The 22,235-nt window shown below is 40.0% G+C and overlaps 1 protein-coding gene across 4 annotated transcripts; it reads right to left on the reverse strand.

Annotated features, from left to right (window-relative positions):
* Positions 1-4,412: 4,412 nt before the first annotated feature.
* On the reverse strand, positions 4,413-21,336 carry stx3b (syntaxin 3b). 4 transcript variants are annotated; one of them, XM_079480027.1, is made up of 11 exons: positions 20,909-21,336; positions 14,746-14,820; positions 14,533-14,632; positions 14,271-14,345; positions 11,103-11,173; positions 8,756-8,864; positions 8,494-8,567; positions 7,792-7,926; positions 6,517-6,627; positions 5,313-5,401; positions 4,413-5,080 (listed from the first exon to the last, which is right to left on the reverse strand). In XM_079480027.1, coding segments are annotated over exons 1-11 (870 nt in total). In that variant the 5' UTR covers positions 20,939-21,336; the 3' UTR covers positions 4,413-5,079. The 4 variants fall into 4 exon arrangements, 3 of the variants coding, with proteins under 3 accessions (XP_079336153.1, XP_079336154.1, XP_079336152.1); XM_079480028.1 differs by lacking the exon at positions 5,313-5,401 and having other exon boundaries at positions 4,449-5,080; positions 20,909-21,324; XM_079480026.1 differs by lacking the exon at positions 4,413-5,080 and having other exon boundaries at positions 5,169-5,401; positions 20,909-21,324.
* Between the last annotated feature and the right edge of the window lie 899 nt (positions 21,337-22,235).

Raw genomic sequence — 22,235 nt, forward strand, 5'->3', positions numbered from 1 at the left:
TCGGGGGTCTCTGAGTCCGTCCAGGTCCGCCCGCTGGTCCCCCGGTTGAATCGCGGGACTAGCTGGGACTCTGTCAATTCCTTTAAGTTTCAGCTTTGCAACCATACTCCCCCCGGAACCCAAAGACTCGTGGTTTCCCCCACGCTGCCCGGCGGGTCATTGGAATAACGCCGCCGGATCGCGGGTCGGCATCGTTTACGGTCGGAACAACGACGGTATCTGATCGTCTTCGAACCTCCGACTTTCGTTCTTGATTAATGAAAACGTTCTTGGCATCACAATTTGGACTTAGTCTTTTTCCTGAGTCCGAAACGCTACCAGTCTGACGACCTTAGCGCTGTCACTGATCTTTTGATCCTCGCAGCGGCCCCTCTCCGCTGCGCATCCGCAGGTGACACAACATTTCGGGTAAATTCAGCCAGCAGCAGCTGATTTTTCGAAACCTCCACAATTTGGATTTAGTCTTTTTCCTAGGGCCGAAACGCTACCAGGCTGACGACCTTAGGGCCGTTCTGTCACAGATCTTTTAATCCTCGCAGCGGCCCCTCTCCGCTGCGCATCCGCAGGTGACACCACATTTCGGGTAAATTCAGCCAGCAGCAGCTGATTTTTCGATACCTCCACAATTTGGACTTAGTAATACTGTCTTGGATTTTTTTATTGTATTGAGTTTTTATTTTAAGGGTTGCAATAAGGCACAATACGCACAAGAATACTGACTGATGTAATGATATTTGCTCTACACTATTTCCTATGGTGGTTATGACCTTGTGGTGGAAATTTTCATGAAGTGGGGTTCTTCCCTCTAATCTCTGTAAAAATTGATTCGAGACTGTCTATCCTGTTGTTTTTAAATTCCCTAGAAATGTTTTGCTACGTGGCAGACCACTCAGCTCCTTTGCCCTTGAGCAAAGACCAAGAGGTTCTGTTTAAGATAAGAGATGGCGACATATTTTTTGTATCCCACAGATGTGTTCTTGCTCAAAGGAGGGAAGGGAAAGGGGTGTCATGTGGGGATATTATAAAATCACTGTAAGTAGAGAAGGAGCCCACCTTCTCTCTGCAACATGCTTGTGATGCAGACTGAATGTCAATAAAATATAAAATACCTTGCAAGGTAACTCATGCTCTCTGTGTGTTGCATTTGTCTAAAGTATATCAAACTCACCTTGATTAAGGAATAAGAAAATTCCACAACAATTTGGCGACGAGGTAGGGATCACAAGGCTGACGGAGAACGGACTAGAGTTGACTGATCATCCTGGACATAGCAAATCCAGCTCTAACCCCATACAGGGACGAGAGAACTCTACTCCGGACCCCAAGCTGACGTGATCCCAAAAGAACTCAGTGGAAGGCACAAAAGTGAAAAACGGTGAGTCAAATATATATATATATTTTAAAGAGTCTGAAACGAGAAGTGACTACTCTAAATCGAGATAGATTTTAAAGAGTCTGAAAAGACAAGTGACTACTCAAAATCGAGATAGATTTTAAAGAGTCTGAAAAGACAAGTGACTACTCTAAATCGAGATAGATTTTAAAGAGTCTGAAAAGACAAGTGACTACTCTAAATCAAGATAGATTTTAAAGAGTCTGAAAAGACAAGTGACTACTCTAAATCGAGATAGATTTTAAAGAGTCTGAAAAGAGAAGTGACTACTCAAAATCGAGATAGATTTTAAAGAGTCTGAAAAGACAAGTGACTACTCTAAATCGAGATAGATTTTAAAGAGTCTGAAAAGACAAGTGACTACTCTAAATCAAGATAGATTTTAAAGAGTCTGAAAAGACAAGTGACTACTCTAAATCGAGATAGATTTTAAAGAGTCTGAAAAGACAAGTGACTACTCTAAATCAAGATAGATTTTAAAGAGTCTGAAAAGACAAGTGACTACTCTAAATCGAGATAGATTTTAAAGAGTCTGAAAAGACAAGTGACTACTCTAAATCGAGATAGATTTTAAAGAGTCTGAAAAGACAAGTGACTACTCTAAATCGAGATAGATTTTAAAGAGTCTGAAAAGACAAGTGACTACTCTAAATCGAGATAGATTTTAAAGAGTCTGAAAAGAAAAGTGACTACTCTAAATCGAGATAGATTTTAAAGAGTCTGAAAAGACAAGTGACTACTCTAAATCGAGATAGATTTTAAAGAGTCTGAAAAGAGAAGTGACTACTCTAAATCGAGATAGATTTTAAAGAGTCTGAAAAGAGAAGTGACTACTCTAAATCGAGATAGATTTTAAAGAGTCTGAAAAGACAAGTGACTACTCTAAATCGAGATAGATTTTAAAGAGTCTGAAAAGACAAGTGACTACTCTAAATCGAGATAGATTTTAAAGAGTCTGAAAAGAGAAGTGACTACTCTAAATCGAGATAGATTTTAAAGAGTCTGAAAAGACAAGTGACTACTCTAAATCGAGATAGATTTTAAAGAGTCTGAAAAGAGAAGTGACCACTCTAAATCGAGATAGATTTTAAAGAGTCTGAAAAGAGAAGTGACTACTCTAAATCGAGATAGATTTTAAAGAGTCTGAAAAGACAAGTGACTACTCTAAATCAAGATAGATTTTAAAGAGTCTGAAAAGACAAGTGACTACTCTAAATCGAGATAGATTTTAAAGAGTCTGAAAAGACAAGTGACTACTCTAAATCGAGATAAATTTTAAAGAGTCTGAAAAGAGAAGTGACTACTCTAAATCGAGATAGATTTTAAAGAGTCTGAAAAGACAAGTGACTACTCTAAATCGAGATAGATTTTAAAGAGTCTGAAAAGAAAAGGAGAAGTGACTACTCAGAAATTAAAAATGGGACAAGGAAGATCCCATATGGAGATGGATAAACCAACATACAGAGAAATGAGGAAAAGGTGGAGAACGGGAAGTTTACAAGGTGTACCCTATTTAATAGAAAAAGCTAACTTTCCAGAGAACGGTACATTTAGTACCACAAAATTAGAGAAAATAAGAGAACATATGTGGAAAAAAGACATTTAAAATGTCCAAAAAAGAAAGGGAAAAATATGATGAAGCGTGTAAATGTTTAGAATTATGGGAGAAGGAAGCAAATAGACGTGACCAAGTTTTTAAAGAAAAGGCTTTGGAAGAACTGCCACCGCCGTGTCATACACCCCCACCGCCGCATGCTCCATTGTACCCTGTTTTGCCTGAATATAATGATTTAACCCCTCTGTCTCCTTTACCCCCATCTATGACGTGTTACAAACACCAACCGGAGGATGATTATGTCCCTCCTCACCGACATCTGAACCCGATCGAGGCAGCTCCAGTGCCCCCACCAGCACCAGTGCCGCACATGCCACAGCCCGTGGTGACCCCAAAGCAAGACAAAGTCCGTCCAGCCCCGCCGGTCGCCAGAGTTCCTGTGACGAGAGGAGCGGCAAAAAGACAGACACAGCCGGATACTCCACCCGCATGGCAGAATACGTCGAACGACTTTTATCCCAAAGAACCTTTTGATGAAGAAGGACAGCAGTTCCCTATGGTCGAGGTGGCAGGTCCAGAGGGACCCAAACTAGTTTTTAGACCCTGGACCAAAGCCGAAATGAAAGAGGCAGCTGAACATCTCAGTTCAGCAGAGAAAGGGGGAGTATTGATGGCTGAAGAACTTTTGACATTTTGCAAGGAATTCTCACCCTCAACGAGAGAATTAGAGAGACTGACTAAAACCATCTGACCTAAGAAAGCTACAGGGTAAATGGCCTGTGGAGGATAAGAGAAGGGAACATGTCAACTGGTCGTATGCAGACAATGCTGAGTACAGGAGGATTTTGGAAGAATTCTTAGAAGGACTAAAAACTACGTTTCTCAAAGCTCTGAACCTGGACAAGATCGCTGCATGTGTGCAAAAAACTGATGAAAGAGTGGAGGATTTCTTGGCCAGGCTGGAGGAAGTATTTAAAGAACATTCTGGACTTCAACCTGATGCAGACGGACCAGACATTGGTCCGTTCGAAGGACATCTCAGATCCGCTTTTCTGCGGAACCTCAGAGGAGAGCTGAGACGAGAAGTGGAAAAATCATGCATCGAGCCAGATCGCGCGAGAACGAGTGAGATAGTCCGTCATGCTGTACACGCCGAAAGACAAACAGGCAAGAAAGAGCTTCAGAAGAAAAACACACAAGATAAAGAACTCCACATGGCTCTAATGAATATCGGAGGCAAGCACGGAAGAAAAGGAAGATGGCGAGGCAGTACTGGCCTCTAGGGAGTTTGTTGTTTATTCTCCCCTTACTGTGTTTGTACCACATGCAGTGGCCATGATTCTGTGGCCACAACAACCTGCTATATAGGCATTTGAGGTGATAAAACAAAATTCATCAGTTATGTCTCCCAGTTAAAATATTCCAATAAAAATTACAGTGTTGAAAAATGAGATCACCATCTTTCCCTCCAATAATTCCAAATATATTTACAACAACCTTACAAAATATAAAATTGTATTTATTCCTTCAAATCTTCTTTCACATACAGGGTTTAATCACATTAAAAACATAATTCTCTGAAATCAGTCTCTGGTGTGTCCTTCATTCTGGATGACCCATCAATTTGTTCATTTCACAGGGTTCCAAAATACAAACTTTCTCTGTGCTCTTGTGATGGAAAAAAAGCTTATTGTAGATGTTGCATCGATGTGTAGGAAACAATAAAAATATAAAGGCATGAAATAGAATTGACCTTTCCCTTTTATTTAAAACCCTTAATTTGTTTACTACCATGTTTCCTTCATTAGTCCTGGCGTGTAGAAGAAGTCCTTTAACATTCCTGTCACATTGTGGCATTAAATACGGTTTTTGTATGTACTGGCTTGTGTAGATGAAGGGAGGGGCTACAGACTGATGGGGCGGAGCGTTTGTCTCGACCGGCATCTTGACTCCAGGTAAAACGAGGGAGGGATGCCACAGAGTGAGGAGTATGAAAACAATAGTGGAGTGTTGGTGAGCAGCCACAGATGAGATGTGATGATGGAGAGGTTTTCTTAAAGAACCTGCGTGAGGACGATGATGATGATGATGACGACTACAACAATGCCAATCACACCCAGTATGATCATCTTCTACAAGAGATAAAACATACAAATGAACATTAATCCAACAGAACAGAATTCAGTTGTTAAGCTTCCACCATAGGAACAACACTAGAGCTAAAAAAACACTGAAATTAAACCAAAACCAAACCCAAAGCACAACCAAAACATGTTTTACATACAACAGGAATAAGAATCATCCAAACTAAAGAGCCGAACCCTATTCCCAAACCACACACAATTTTCTTTAAGATGTACTCACCAGGGAGTCCTCAGACCTACAGATAAACCCACTATCAAAGCAATAATTGCCAAAATCACCAAAACCACAGACACTATTATAATTGTTTTCTGTAAAGAAAATAAACACAAACCGAGTAATGTTAGCTTCTGTCTCTGAATGAAATAAATGATGAAAATATATGTATATATATATATATATATATCCACAGACATCTTTTAAGGACTAAACACACTAAACCTTCCATTTCAAGGCTCATTGTGTAGAAGGAAGAAAGAAAGAAAGAAAGAAAGAAAGAAAGAAAGAAAGAAAGAAAGAAAGAAAGAAAGAAAGAAAGAAAGAAAGAACGAATGCCAATGTTTTGTTGCAGTGGAAGACGTGCAGCTTTAAAGTTTCTATTTCCAGTGAATAAAATTTAGTGGCAACTAGTGGTGAGGTTGCGAATTGCATCCAACAGCTCACTCCATCCTTTATAAGCGCTACGTCACGTTTTAACTTCTCTGCCGAAGCAGCTAACATATTAATGAAATGCACTCTATAGAGCAGTTTGTCCCTTTAGGGCTACCTTAGAAACAACATGGTGCATTCCATGTAAGGGGACCCATGGTGTAAGTAGATAGAAATAGGTAATAAAAACATACCGCTTCACTATGTAACCTCTGAACACACAGTTACGTATATTATATTGCATTTCTGTCAATAGATCCTCCAGAAAATTACACATTGGACCTTTAAGTACACATCTTCAGTAATAAGAAGTTTCAGGGCGTATTAGGATTAGTGTTAACTGCTGGGTTTGTTTGTGTTTTCGCATGTGTCTATACATGTATACATTCAATGGGTTTGGACAGAATAAGGAGAGTCACTAGGAATGAGAGGGCGGGGCCACATATTTTACATTAACTCACACGCCGGGCCTCTTGCTGATATTTTGCGGCTTTTTTAGTGTCGGCAACAGCACGTTCCACAAAACCCACCGACTGGTCCATGTTGCTCTCAATCCTGTCAATCATACCACCCTGACAACGGTTTGGGGTGAAGCAGAAGATAAAAAGAGAAAGAGAGGAAGAAGATAGAACAAAGAGAGGGAGGGAGAGAGAGAGAGAGAGAGAGAGAGAGAGAGAGAAGGAAGGGTAGGGCAAAACAAAGAGAAGAACAGAAACGGCAGAAGCCAGAGGCAGTATATTATTGTGATGTCAAACACGATGGCATGTGAGGTTCATACCTTCCGGGCTTTGCTCTGATACCTGACTGCTTTCTTGGTTTCTTTTTTTGCCACTTCAATGTGATCAACAGCTTTGCCCACATTCACTTCAATATTATCAACCATGTTGCCCTGAAACATATGAGCGTACAAGATCAAGATGAAGAAAAGGCATTGCACAATATTTTGTAAAGACAAAAAGGTGAAAAGAATGATAAGTCTTAATCGCTACAAAATCAACAGCACACTTTTTTAAAATATGCATATAAACGGAGTTATGAAAAGCTGTCAGTAAACGGTTTTGTCAGGTCACATGTGTCTACTGTTGTTTCTTAAACCGAATGCGCATGTGTCAAAGTGCTCTTGTGAAAACACACCATAGACTGACAAGACAGAGGAGAATATATTGATTAAAGTCGATATTTTGGTTTGTTATTCGCACATAACGTATTCTCTTCACTTCAAAAACAATTCAATTGAGCCATTATAAGCAGATAGACCAATTTAACAATGTCTTTAGTACTTTTCTGGACCTTGGCAACAACTATAACAATGATGTCTATAAGGAGGCCTGAAAATCTCTTGCATGGTAAGGTCTTAAAACATGTTGAACGTCATGTGGGTGAGTAAAACATAACACAATTTTGATTTTGAGGTGAACATTTCCTTTAATGGTTGTAATAAACAATATAGAAATAACACAATCTTACCTCTTAGTGTTTCTCCAAAGCAAGCAGTCAATAAATAAAATAATGGTGGTCAATAATGTATCACTGCTCTATACATTGTTGTAAAATTATATGATATATTTATCACCATAGCTCTGATCCATTGTTGTATTTGTGACAGATGGTTTCTTAAATTTTGTCTTATACGGCAAAATTCAAAAAAGCTTATGTTCCCTTATTAGGCAGCTCACTAGGTTTTGGAACAGAGCTAATTCTTCTAGGCAAACCACAGAAACAGAATGGGTGTGTATAGTTTGTGACCAAATCATGCAAATGATTATACATGGAAACAAGAGAGAGAAGTTGATGAGCAGGTCATGCAAACAGAGGAAAGTTACAGAGCACTCACATCATGTGAAAAGCTGATGGGAAGCCACTCCAACCCGCTGCATGTGGCTTAAGAGCCAAAGAATGAGTTTGAATAAGGAAAGAAATGGGGGCTATCGACAAAGAGATAGAGAAGACAATGACAAAAGATGATGACAGGATAGAAAATACAGCAGGTTTAGCTTGATGGAGTTTTGGGGCATGAAATGACAGAGAGTGAAGAATGGGCAGATGAGTGTACCTGACTCTCCACCAGCATTGCGATGTCCACAAACATGTCGTGCAATTCTTTTATACTGCTCTCTAGACGTACGATGTCTTTGTGACGTGCTTCAATCTCACTCAGTGCTTGCTTAGAGATCCCCGAATCCACAATCTACAAAACACATATGAACATTGAAATCAGAAATCTCAGTAAACAGTGAGCACCTTTTATATAGTTGAGATTAGATGAATGGAAGCAAATTTCCACTCATTCGCACATAAAACTAATAAATAGTTATTGACGAACTAAAGAGACATCTGAAAAGGGATGGTAGTCATATTTATCCATGCAGAGCTTCTAATAATAGTTTCTACAATGGCCATCAAACAGAGGTCTTGAGTCTATGTTACTTTGAGCCAATTTTCTTATGTCTGGTCTCAATCGGGCCTCTTAAAGGGATAGTTCACACACATTTACTCAACCCCATGCCATTACAAACTTGACTTCCGTTATATGGGCACAAAACCACAGAGACATTTCTCAAAATATCTTCTTTTGTGTTCCACAGAAGAAAGACTCAAAAAAGGGTTTTACATGACATGAGGGTGAATAAATGATGACAAAATTTGTCGTTTTTTGGTCAACTATTCCATAACATCTTATTCTCGTCTTAATAAAATAATATTTATATGTGTCCTAAGTGGAGTTGTGTGTTTTGGTTAAGGACATCTCTTTTACCCCTGCTGTGAAAACAGCTGTGTTCCCTCCCTCCAGCATCTCCTCGAGCTCCTCATCAGTTGTAGTTTTACCAGCTGCAAACAGAAGCAGAAGAAAAACGAGAGTCAGACAAGAAAAGGGCAACAAAGCAGCATCTGTTTGACACGCTGCAACCGCAGGAAGAAACACGTACGTTGTGGGCAGCTTAAGTCGCCATAAACTCTGTAGCGAAACACCAACAGGCACATGACTGTGTTTGCGTGTGTGTTTGTGAAACACTTACTGATCTCTAATTGTCTCTGAATGCGACCTTTGCTCTTCTCTCTGAAATCCACCTGAGCTTCATTGTACTTGGTCATCACATCAACAAACTTCCTGGAAAGAACCGCATGCTGCCGGGAGAGAATGTGAGGGCAGTTAAAAGAGCATACAATGTGTGTAAAACCCAATTTCGAGATAATGTATAGTGAGCTTTTGGGATAAAAACCGGCTGACACAAAATACTGCATTGAGATTAAAGGGATAGTTCACCCAAATATGGAAATTCTGTCATCATTTACGTATCCTCAGGTTGTTATAAAGCTGTATACATTTCTTTGTTATGCTTAACACAAAGGAAGATTTTTGGAAGAATGCGAGTAACCAACAGGCCCGGCTCCCCTTCTTTTTTAGAGGCTTTACCCACCCTGCCACCACCCATTAAGAGAGGATCTGTGAACCGCCGTTGCTGTGAAAAAACTGTTCCATTGCAGTGAACGGACTTGGCGTGACTCTCTCTCAGGGACTCTCGCTCTGAGTCCTGTACGGGTCTGGTTTGATAACCTGCAGTAGTTAAAAGAACACCCGGACCGACATCAGCACAAATTTAATTCTGTACCTGACCCTACCCGTTTGACAAAAATGCTGCGCCCCAAACCGAACCTGCATTACATCTACATGATGTAGACAAAACCATTTATTTTCTCACGCAACAAGTAACAAAAGTATTAGGAAGATCCTGGTTAATGCATTTTTAAACGTATATGGCAGAGTTTCGGAACAAGAGTGAATCCACCAAAATATTGTTAGCTAATAAAGGAGATATTCTCGATTTGATTAGTGATTTATGAAATGTGTTTTGATTTATACAAAATTTGTTAAAATAGCCTATATTGTTCATGTGATATTAACAATAGTTTTCATACCAAAGCCGCTTAAGGCTAAGCTGCCATCAAGGCTAAATAAAGCTTAATGCAGAAAAGGGACCAGGAGCATGATGAGATAAAAGTTTATTTAAATTGTGATAATGTATCGAGTCCTCACTATAGCTGGCTGCTGTCCATCATCAGTTGCACGTGATTGGTTACAATGCTCAACGCTGCAAAGCGAGCTGCAATTAGAAACAAACTCTTCAGGCAGAGCTTGAACAGAACTTCGCATTAGCTGAGGCGAGTCGAAATAGTCTTGGCTATTGGATACGCGTTCCGCCTACGCGTATTATTTCCCGACCCCGAACCCTCAAATGACACATGATAATTATTACACCCATTACATCCAATATTAGCGGTTCTGAGACCATTCCGCCGAACAATGCTTCGTGAGAGGCTAAAAAACTCGTGAAAAACGACTGGACATGGATGAGTTTATGACAGAATTTTCTAAAATAAGCAAGGTTAATGCTGTGAATATTATAGTCATTTGAATAGCTTTCATCAACTCTAAAGTTAATAAAAATTCTAAAATGTAAAATGAATGTAAAAAATATGTAGGCTATATAGATGCATAAGAATGTAAAATAAAATATTAAATATAAATTTTAGATGTAAGAATAATTCAAAAAGCTAAATCGTTATTTTGTAAATAGTTCGTTTATAGTAATTAGTCTGGGGCAAAAAATCTATATTAATGTACCCCCCATCTGCCCACCTGGAAAATCACTTGGCCCACCTTTCATCTCATATCTGGAGCCGGACCTGGTAACCAAACAGATCTCCCCCACATTGAAAGTGATAGTTCACCCAAAAAATTTTTAAGAATGTTGTTTTTTGTGTTCTGCGGTAGAAAGTAAGTCATATAGGTTTGGAATGACAAGAATTTGCCTTTTTGCAGGTATTATTTTATTACGCAAAATATTTCAATAAGACTGAAGAGGCAACCTGGATGAGCAGTCCAATATAATAAGGAACCAAAGAAAGATGTGAGTGACTATTCCACAGAGCCACGACGTAAGAATTAACATTAGGAGTGCTCATTAAACTCAGAATTACAACTTAAAAACTCAGAATTATAAAAGCTTATGATGCAAGATTTGTTAAAATGATTTTGCTGCTAGCTTTTAATATTTCATCTTAATAGTTCATATCAGGTCTGTTTTTCATAATCATGAGCGTCACAATAATCATATTATGGCAATATATCTATTAATATGTTTTTGAGAAATGTCATCAAACTAAATTCATCTTTATTTTTGATAAAAAAAAATTCTTCCTTATCTTGGCCAATTAATCACACTGAAAATAATGTAGGGAGGTAGAGAAAGAGAGAAAAGAAAACTTTAAAATTAACATGACCTGTTTTTAATGTGACTAGTATTCTCAGCACCAATATAACGTGACAGCCCTAATATATTATAGTATAATATACTGACAGACCTGTGATTTGCGTATTCTTATGTCGGCTGATACTCTCTCCATCTCTTCAGTCTCAAGATTTCTTTCAATGGCTACACACAAAAACACAAACAAACTGTGTAAACATTATTTTTGTCGAAACAGCAAAATATTACAGGCACTATGCTGGTCAGCAGTATTTCAGTATTTCTAGCATGCTGTACAGGTTTCACCGAGCTACCCTCTGTTCTCTGTGACCCCTTGTTAGCCCTTCCACAAAATACATGAACACATACTCTTTATTTACCTTGAGGTATCAGCGACAGGAGAGATGGATTAACCACACATATGTTCCTACAGTTAAACTGTTGTGTATCAGACTGGCCACCTGAACACTAACTCGGAGGACATTAAGTTTTCCCAACTGTCAACTATCTCCTGACATCGGCAGGCATGGCAGCGGCCATCTTGAGTGAAGTAAAAGATTAGAATGACTGATCTCACAATGCTAAGACTGGTGGTAGTGAATGCAGTAACTGCTGAGTACGTTGATTGACTTATTAGACCTGATGAAAGGTTATTGATTTATGTTTGTTTATTCAACTTGTTTCTTTTCATTTTTATTTTTGTTATGCTTTGACACCTGTGAGCACCTTGCACTTTACTGGCTTGGGAGAACTTGAATAAATATTTATATGGCATTTTACGTCCTCCGTGTGTTATTTGAAGAACTCTGGAGGTCTCTGTGACAAGTGGTGTCAGAAGTGGGATCGTTATGCCACCCAAGACCAGACAAGTCCAAGTTGCGGCCGCCGATGAGCAGTTGGGAATGGATCTGGAGCTGCCCAGCTCTACGGGGTCACAAGAAACACCTGTTGCCAGTGGGAGGGACGCGGTAACTACTTCTGCAGCGGGCCCAACAGAGGGAATGGTGTCAGAACTGGCCGGACTGGTTAAAGTTCTCCTGCAGTCCCAAACCGCCCGTGATGACCGACTGGAGCAAGTAATGGTGAAGCAAGACCAGCAGTGGCGAAATATGCAGCACCAATTCCAGCACATACAACATCATGTTGTAGAGATCCAGGCCGGGGGGGACCAAAGGGGAAGTCATGCAGCGTCTACTGCAGCAATCCCAGTGCCCACAGGAGGAGGTACGTCATCAGGAGGGATCGAGCCCAGATAACATCCCTTGACAAGAGATGATGACATTGAGCTTTGAACGAATGTCTACTGTATGCAGGTGGCCTCAAGCTAATTGGGCAATAAGACTGGTTCCCCTGTTAACAGGAAAGGCCCGTGGGGCCTATGTAGCCATGGATGGGAATGATGCTGAGGACTATGATAAAGTTAAGGAGGCCATACTTATAAAATATGAGATAAATGCAGAGATTTATCTGGCAAAGGTTTCGCTCATTGGAGATTCTGCCAGACGGGACCCCCGTGAGCTTTATGTGCGAATGAGCTCTTCTCAAAATGGGTGAAGCCAGAGACGTGTACGATTCAGCAATTGTCCGAACTTATTATCTTGGAACAATTTATGCGAATGAAAAGCTCTGACCTGGCAGTGTGGATAAAGGAGCATGATCTAGCCACAGCAGAAGAAGCAGCCAAGCTTGCAGAGACGTACCTGGCCACACGCCGAGAGGCCCGGCACAGCTTTAGAGGTCGAAGTCAAGGATGGCCAAGTAAGTCTGGGGGTGAGGGTGGTCATGCCCAACGTAAAGTGAATTTTGTTGGTATGCAAGGGGATAGAAGTAATAAGCAGGAAGTTAGATGTTACTATTGTGGGGAGATAGGACATACAAAGCCCGTTTGTCCATCCAGGAAAGTTAAGCATACTGCTTTATGTTATGTTCATCTTCCTTTCCTGCCTGATACTTCATCCCATGAGTCGGGGGAAAAACGCACTACTTATATATTGACGCCGGTACTGGTGAATGGTCAGTCGGCTAAGGCCTTAGTGGATACGGGTAGCACACAGACTTTAGTACATGACAGCTTGGTTCCGGAAGATAAATATATTACCCAGAATCCTCTGAAAGTTTGCTTTGTGCATGGAGAAGTCAGGGAGTATCCGACAGCAGAGATTTACTTAACAGTGCAGGGGCAGACCTTTTTGTTACAGGTGGTTGTTGCATCCCAGTTACCACATGAGGTAGTACTAGGACAAGATCTTCCCATTCTTTGTGAGTTGGTGCCCAAAGTTCAGCCTTGTTATGTGGTAGCTCGAGTCCAGAGTATTATGGCCGGCTTAAATGAAATGACTTTGGCTGGTGTTGACTTTGAGGGGCCCGGTGATGAAAGACGCAAATCTAAAAAGGAACGGCTTAGCTGTAAGTTTGAGGGTAGTATGAAAGGGGAGGTTGAGGAGCTGCCATGCCAGAATTCCTTCTAAATATGGCAATCCCAGAGGACATAGCTGAGATGCAGGAAAAAGATCCTACTTTGCAGGACTGGTTCCAGAAGGTGTCTGTAGTAGATGGTTTTCGAAAAGAGGGTGGATCGTGTTTGATGGAGGAAAAATACATTCTGAAAAAAGGAATACTATATCAGGTGAAAGGGGAGGTTGAGGCACTGGTAGTTCTGGAAGCAATGCGCCATACAGTTATGACTTTGGGCTACTCTGTTCCATGGCCAGGACACTTAGGCAAGCATAAAACGTGAGTAAGGGTTGGAAGTTGGTTCAGTTGGCCCAGAATATATACAGATATAACAGAGTTCATTCGTACTTGTACCGAGTGTCAGATGACATCTGGAAGGAGAGTTCCACCAGCACATTTGTTACCATTACCGGTCATTGACACACCCTTTTAGTGGCCCTGGAATGGATATAGTGGGGCCCATCGAAAGAAGTAAAAATGGGAATCTGTATATTTTAGTAATCTGTAATTATTCCACCAAATATCTCGAAGCCTTCCCCGTTAGAAACATCAAAGCTAGACAGGTAGCTAACTGTCTTATACAGCTGTTCTCCTCCAGGGTGGAGATTCCTTGCCAAATTTTAACAGATAAGGGTACTAATTTTATGTCCTTGCTGTAAAAATCAAGTGTACCAACTGTTGGGAATTAGGGCCATTAAGACTAGTCCTTACCACCCCTAGACTGACGGTTTGGTTGATCGATTCAATCTATTTATATGGCATTTTACTTCCTCCATGTGTTATTTGAAGAACTCTGGAGGTCTCTGTGACAACAGGTAAGAACACTTACTCTTCAGTTTGTTACGGGCGTTGTTTGCCATTTTCTTAATATCGTTGGTTAGCGCCTCCAAGTCATCCTGTGTTTCTGACAATGAAGGAAAAACATTCACAATAAGATTCATTTTGACTTTTTAACACTGCTGCTTCACTTATACTGAGCACTGACATATGTTGTTTTAAAAAACTATTTAAGCAGATGTAAAACTACTGGACAACTTTGTCTAATTCAAGTTTGTCTACATGTGTATATCTGTGTGTGAATGTTGCTTTACTCTGGTCTGACGTTGGCGCAGAAAGAATAACGGAGTAAACCTTCTTGACTTCAGCCACATTATCATCGATCTTATCGATGCTTTTCCTGATGTCTTCAATCTGTGGCAAAGGAACAAGGTCACTTAAAAAAAGAACACTATTACCCACATTCATGCATGTCAGACGTATTTTCACCAACACACTGTAAATAATAAATCAATATATAGACATGCCTGGCAGAAGAAATCATCCATAAAAGCAGCATTGTCCACAGCAATTTCAACATCTTCATCATCATGATCGCATGTCTGAAACACAATATAACAAGACAAATTTAAGATAACTGAAGTTATCACATATAAAAATATTATCTTTATCTTTTCCGCAGCTGTATATTGGTAGTCAAGTTCATTTATTTTATTATGTTATATTATTTATAATAAACACAGATGGATTATTGGCATTCATGTGTCCTTAAAGGTGACATGAAACATAGAAATATGTCACAATAAGTCTGTCACTGTTTGAGTACAATGGCACACAAGGAAAAAACTGTAAGGCGTCCCGCGTTTAGATTTCAGTTGTTAAATGGATTGTGAAAACTGGGCATTACATTGGTATGGCAGTGGATCAAAATCAGACTGGCTTTGCATAAATCATTTTATAGGAAGTTATGACATTCGGATAAAAGATTACAAATTAAACATTTTATAGAAAACAAAAGATGCGTGGAGGAATTATGTAACATGTATTAGAAAAATACATACGGTCAATTTGACTTCATACTGATTCTGAGAGACAAAAGCTCTCCTTTATACTTTGTGCATATTGAACATTTATGTACCTATCAAAAGTTACTCTCGATGCTGCGTTTGGGAGAACATTCTTTGTTCGACTGGTTGTGAAGCATGTGTATAAACACGCCAAGAATTGGCTTTAAATAACTTCGGCAGGTGACTCGCTAATTACCCTCGCACCTGCAGGTTATAAATACACGTGAGGCAAATGCGTCTTCAGGTTTTTTTGTCTTCAAGGACCGCTTTGTTTGTCTTGCGTTTGAAAGTGAAACTAAAGAGTGTAACTAAAGAGTGTAACTGAAGAGTTAAAATAAGTAATGTCTAGTTCAGAGCGGTGATGTGTGCCTCGTTGTGAGAGGTTCCTCTCCGAACTGGACAAACATGAATTTTGCTTTGAGTGCTTGGGGGCTGACCATGCTGCCCTGGGGCTTGAGGGAGAGTGCGAACTCAGTAATGCCCTCGGCATCCGGGTTCTCCGTGCTCGGCTTTCTTTCTTTAAAAAGGGCCGACCAGACTCTCCCCCGTCCTGGGGTTTGCGGTTTGATTTAGCCGAGGCAGATCCGTCCGCTTCCCCTTTGCAATCGCCGGACCGCAACATCCTAGTGTCCGCTTCCGAAGTGTGCGCTGGTACTTCTTCGCATCAGGCAGAGCACGAAGCATCCCTTGTTTCTGCGGGGTTGGAGAGCGTCGCTTCGGGGGGTTCCTCTTATGACACTAAGGCGCTTAACAAGGTTTATTTGACCATCGCTACCAGCGTTTTAGGATGCCGAATGTCTCCAACAAGACGAGGTGTCAACATTGATACCCCTTTCAGAGAAGCTGGCAGCGTGGAAGCTTCTGCCAGGTCTCTCCAGGTATAAAGCAATTTGCATAATCGCCCTCCGCGTTTCAACGATGTGGTCATATCGGAGCGAGCACATCTGTTGACACAAGAATTACAAGCTCTGCTGTACAAAGGAGCCATAGAACATGTTCCCCTATCAGACACAATGTCAGGCTACTATAGCCGGTATTTTCTAGTTACCAAGAAGGATGAGGAGGTTGCCTCCAATTCTAGATCTTCTAGGATTGAACCGCTACCTGAAGACACACAAGTTTAAAATTGACAATCAAGATGATTGTGTCTCAAATTCAGTGTCACGACTAGTTCATGACAATCGATCTCAAAAGACGCATACTTTCACATAGATCTTTCCACAACCATGCCAAGCTACCATGTCCTAGTGCGGGTGGACAACACTTCACTAGTCTCGTACATAAATCACCAGGGAGGGCTTCGGTCGCGCCACCCGAACAAACTGGCCCAGTAGATCCTGCCCTGGGCAGAGGGCAAATTCCTGTCCCTCAAAGCGATTAACATCCCGGGGCATATGAATATGGGAGCAGACTTGCTGTCCAGACAAGCTGTAACGAACGGGGAATGGAAACTTTGAAGAGCAAAGAATGTTCTCCCATAGCGTTTGAAACGCAACATCTCGTTCCCGCTTTTTCATGGAACAGGGTTACAGCCAAGTAACCCGAGACGTTAATTCTTTCTTGATCAATCGAATTAGTAATTCCAAGAATTTACATTTTAGTCCATTTTCATTTTATTTAATTATTATCTAATATTTCTTTATTGATTTTCGTTCAATGTTAACAAACTGCACTTGGGTTCTTATCTTTATCATGTTTGCTGGGTTCCGTCTCTGCAGTCGTCTGTTGACACAGCAGAACTGTCCTGAAACACTGAATGAACTATCACAGATGAATGTAGTTCGCAATCGGCAATTGTCACTTGTCACATCCATATTCCTTATTTCACGAGTTTGCCTTCGCAAATAATTAAATAGGCGGTAGTTTAGTTAAGCAGAGAAAGTATATGCGTATTTGGCGTGCTGTGCAGGGAGAGGGCTCTGGGGTCAGTATTCTTTCCCAAACCCAGAGCACTCCCCCTTTGTTCGGGGCAAGGGCTTCCCATCTCTGTGTTTTGCCCGGGCCCGGAGTGTTTCCCCCTCCCTTCGAGTAGACGGAGGGTTAGATAGTGAGGAGTTGGGGTGGAGGAGGGATGCTGCGGAAATGTAGAGGGAAAGGGGTAAGGTTTAGACTATTTATAGGGTTTGCTCTTGATTTGGTAGGACGGGAGACGTAATGGCTAATGACTGGAAGCTGAGTTATGATTTGCACATGCTCCTCCTGAACTTTGTTAATAAAACATCATTTAAAAGCACTTAAAAATTATAATAAAATAACTATTGTATGTTGTATCAAGAGTCATCCCTTCTCTATTTATTGGGTATTATTCCTTCTGGTTTGTACATTTTAATTTCCAGAAATCCTACAAAGTATGTTGTCTCAAAAGCGTGTGTCCTTTTTGTCACACCCATAATGCATTTTCCCTCTTTTAAAACATAAACTTGTGCATAGATTTTTTCTGATGTCTGGACTCTGTCATCAGGGGATTTGTAAAATATAAACAGACTAGAATAAACTACAATTGCCCCAATTCATTTTACTTTTGGTGTGTGAACCGGCCTTGCAACTGCCAATCTGACTCAAAAGCCATTGATATATGGCAAGCACAGACAGAGATTTATCTTGTGACATTTTATTAGTGGCATAACCCACTATTTGACCATTTAAATAATCACTCGGGCATGTTAACAAATGCGAGTCAGGAGATTCGAGGGCTGAAGTCCAAGTGTAATCACACATTCTTGTTTCCTGAATGACACCACTCGAGGATTTCTCTCAAGTCATCAAAACAACAGTTCTGTAATTCTACCACAGTCAACTCAAAACATGCACATACACATCCGTACGAATGCACATAGTTTGTCTGAAACACTATATGGTTCCTGAGAGACATTTTTGGAGATCGAATAGCATATTGCAAGCCTTCCAAAAATGTACCATGGTAACCTTTAAAGGCAAAGTTCACCCAAAAAAAGATTTGGCCGCCCTCGATTTGTTCCTAATCTGTATCAATTTATTTATTCTGATGAACATAGAGAAAGATTTTTGGAAGAATGCTCCTAACCAAACAGTTCTTGAACCCCATTGACTACCATGTTCATGACCAACTGTTTGCTTTCCTACATTCTTCAATTTATCTTCTTTAGTGTTCAACAGAACAAAGAGATTATAAATAATGTTTTCCTACTATGGTAGTCAATCATGTCCAAGAACTGTTTGGTTACAAGCAATGGTCCAAATATCTTCCTCCGTGGTATAAACCACTAGAACATCTGTAGTCTACTCAACAAGCAGCGGAATTGTCTGCATCATTTATGCTTGTTACTGATTTATGCTAGGAACCAACAGCCAAGACCTGAAATGAATATAAAATTAGAAAAACACGAAATAACTGATTCTAAGGGATGTTCTGTTGAAGCTGAACGGCTCCCGTGGAAAAATGTAATACAATCTATTGCGCTGACAAAGAGTTCTGCTCTCTTTTCAAGTTTCCTTATGACCTAACAATGCGTTGCCAGCACAACAGGTTTCTCTTGTGAAGGTTAAAGACACACACACACATGCAGTGTGCTGGAAACGGAATTGAGGTAGAAAGATAAGCCTGCAAGAGACTTCCTGCTAAGGGGACATGAGATGAAGAAAAAGAGTGGTTTTAAATACACAGAGTGTGCTGGTAGAGTATAGTGTCTAACATTAGGGTCATCCAGAGTGTTTTAGAATTTCGCTTTCGAAAAACACATTGTCACATTTACACACTGTTTCCACTGTTCAATGTCCCTCAGTTCCTTTGGAACTTGAGGACAACCGGTGCGTTTGAGTGAGTGAGTGAGTGAGTGTATACGTATTAGTCTCAAATACACACAAAGATTTGAAGAACAGAGCGGCCACACCAAGTTAAACATTACAGTGGCGAGACAGACACACATTCAGACTGAAAGCACATTTATTGAGGGTTAGAAAGGAAGATGTGTTTCTCTTAACAGGATACCAAAGAGGGTCACTCAGTCACAGACACATCCGAAGCAAATGTTATTAGATAAATGAAAGATTAAGTATGGCTCCTACAGTAGTGTCAGCCAAGACAAACATCACCATTACATGAACAAATCCCTAACTGTAAGCATTGAATGTTTACGTCAATACACTCAAAGGTTACGTCAATACACTCATTGTGTTACTGTTGTGGACATTATTGATTTCATAATGTTTGACTTGTTCGAAGCATCCTGGAAAAGATCAATGCTTTTCACCTGTAAGATGCTAAAGAATAACTACTTAGATTTGTACCAAAGGAGATGTCAAGCCAAAGCTCGGTAGAGAATATCAACACATTATAACACAAAACCTTCACGAACCAAATAACAACACCCAGGCTGGAGGAAGCAACGCTCACCTTTATTTCCAAACATTTCTACATTAATATAAAAGAGAAGAGGTCAAACGAAAAATAGAATACGATAAAGAAACAAAGCGAGGGAGATTTTCTGACTGTATGCAAAACAGCACAGGAACACATCTATGACTAATGTAAATAAGGTTCGGCCAAAAAACACACACACACGCTTAAGTTCCTCTTCCCAACCCATAGTTTCCTGCCAGGCTGCTTCAGGTAATAGAGTCAACAAAGGAAATATTTGACTGGGGCAGAGTCATCGTCACAGCAACAAATCCTCAACTCTGACCCTGCCCATAAATCTGACACCTTTTCCAACATGCTCAAACAACTAATATCCAATTCTTCCCAGCCCTAAACCAGATTATAGTGATGGTGTCAGACGATAATAACACGGCACGCTGTTCTTTACCGTATTAATGTGTCATGGCTTTTTTTTTTGTTTTTTTTTATTAACAACAAGAAAAAATCTTTACATACATTCGTGCATACAGTGAAATACAACATATATTTATACAAATATAACATAAAATGTACATTAGGTTAATGTTCATTTATATGAAGATATTAAAGAATTTACAAATTTTTAATGTTTTAATTGCTTTTTGCTTCATAGAAAACCGGATTGAATCAATATACAGTTCAGTTTCTTTCTTGAATGAAGTAAAACAGGGTCTTTTACAGGAAAATTTACATTTGTGAACATAAAATTTTGCCATTAAAAGAATAAAATTAATTATATAAACCTGACTGTGGTGTCATGGCTTTTTTCTGACTCGAGGTTTAGAGATATGTCGTCGCACGATGCGAGATGAAGATCAGCATCCTCATCATATATCCCTCACCCCATCCCCCCACCCTCCTCCCGGAGTCAGGTGACCTCATCAGCTGCTCTACACTGTGTCCTCTCCTCCATTTACCCCTCATATCATAACTTTTATCAGTTATGGAACACTTGTTAGATATTCATTAACAGACACTCTGCTATTAAACCGTTTATTTATTCGTATTATTATTTTTCCTTTTTGTGGTAGCAAGCGTTTAGTACAAAGGTAAGAAGTGCTTTGTTTCTAAATCAAACATTAAACATTGCGTATTCAACATTAACAAATGTAGGTTTTCTTATACAAACTACATTACGTAATGTCATTCCAATACACTTGTGCGTTGACTCCCATTAAGAGCACGAGCACCAATGCCGCAAGCCTGTTTCTTTCGCGTCCTTTAACAAGAACTAAAAAACACACTTACCGCCTTCAGTTGGTCCAATCGGTCCTTCATCTTTCAATCTGTCCGTGTAAACTCTGTAAAATCTTAAAATAAACGAGTAATAAATAGAAACTAAAAACTCTGGCAGTTTAGTAAGGGTAAAGTTAAGCTTGGTCGGTCAGCGGATTCCGCAGTTATGAAGTCTGGACGATTTCTCCCAAACTCTCGAATGAGACTTGTTATTCCACGGACGGTCCATGCAATATGGCTCCTCTTCTCCAAACCAGTAGTTTTTTCATCTAAATCTATTCGCTCAGAGGATTAAAACAACAGTTGTGTTCAGTCTGCTTAATCTGCCTTCCTCCCTCTCCCTCTTTCTCGCTATAATCGGACTGAAAGGGCTGCGCTGTCGCGCATGCTCTGTCTCTCTCTCTCCCGCACCTACAGCCCGAACCCGCGGCACTGCCCACATTCACACCTGTGTTTTATTTGTTTATATAATATACGTGGGAATTTATAGTGAACAATTCACTATAGATTGTGGAGGACGAATGTTGTTAATCATAATAAAGGATTGAATAAAAAAACGTTCGCACCTGAGCCATTCGAAACGAGTATGTTTTTAATAACTTGAAATGAAGTGTTAGATTTGCTGTTAAACTTCTCGTTTAAATACTAGTAAATAATATCAATTTATGTTTATTTGAGATTAACAGTAAATAATAGTAAAATTCTATTTTTTGTTTATAAAAATAATCATTATAACGGTGACTGTGCATTTATGTGTTTTTAATGATAACTATTCGTTAAAAGGTGAACTTAATTTAACTGCTTTTCTATTATTGTAAACAAGTTTTGCGAGTATTTCCATTCAGCGGATCTGCGTGCTTCTGACTATAATAACTATTTAAAAAATCCTATTCCAGTTATACCAGTAACTGTGCATTACTGGTACTTCATTGTAATGCGTTGAAGACGTTCAGGGTTCACGGGAGTGCGTGTGTGTTTCATGGGAAATAAAGGGAAGGATCGATGAATATAACCCACTTAACAACACATGAAGCACGAGAGCTGCCATTCATTAACCCTGACTCCTCCCCTAAGCGGATAAGGAAGCAATGTAATGATACAGTGCGAGAAAACATCTGTTTTCATGAGGTGCAGAACGATCGGCGTATGATGAAGCATCGCGAGACTCCGCAAAATGTTCCGCCGGACTTTCAGTGTCATATGCTGAAAGGTTTGCGCAGCACTGCGTAAAGTCGAACATTTGCCCGTAAAGTCGCGGTAAATGTTAGTGTCCGACTTGGAAACAACGTACGAACTCGAGTGCGAGCAAAATATTTACCAAAAGATTATGGTTTTAGCA

The sequence above is a fragment of the Barbatula barbatula genome (assembly GCF_947034865.1).
Source record: "Barbatula barbatula genome assembly, chromosome: 18".
In the NCBI taxonomy this organism is placed as follows: Eukaryota; Metazoa; Chordata; class Actinopteri; order Cypriniformes; family Nemacheilidae; genus Barbatula; species Barbatula barbatula.

Bases quoted from the DNA above. Each gene is read 5' to 3' on its own strand.
- stx3b (XM_079480026.1), bottom strand. From the start codon at position 20,938: ATGAAGGACCGATTGGACCAACTGAAGGCG. The intron at 14,633-14,745 runs GCATGTCTATAT...CCTTTGCCACAG, and splicing joins TGGATGATTTCTTCTGCCAG to ATTGAAGACATCAGGAAAAG. The intron at 6,628-7,791 runs GTACACTCATCT...CATATGTTTCAG, and splicing joins CAATGCTGGTGGAGAGTCAG to GGCAACATGGTTGATAATAT.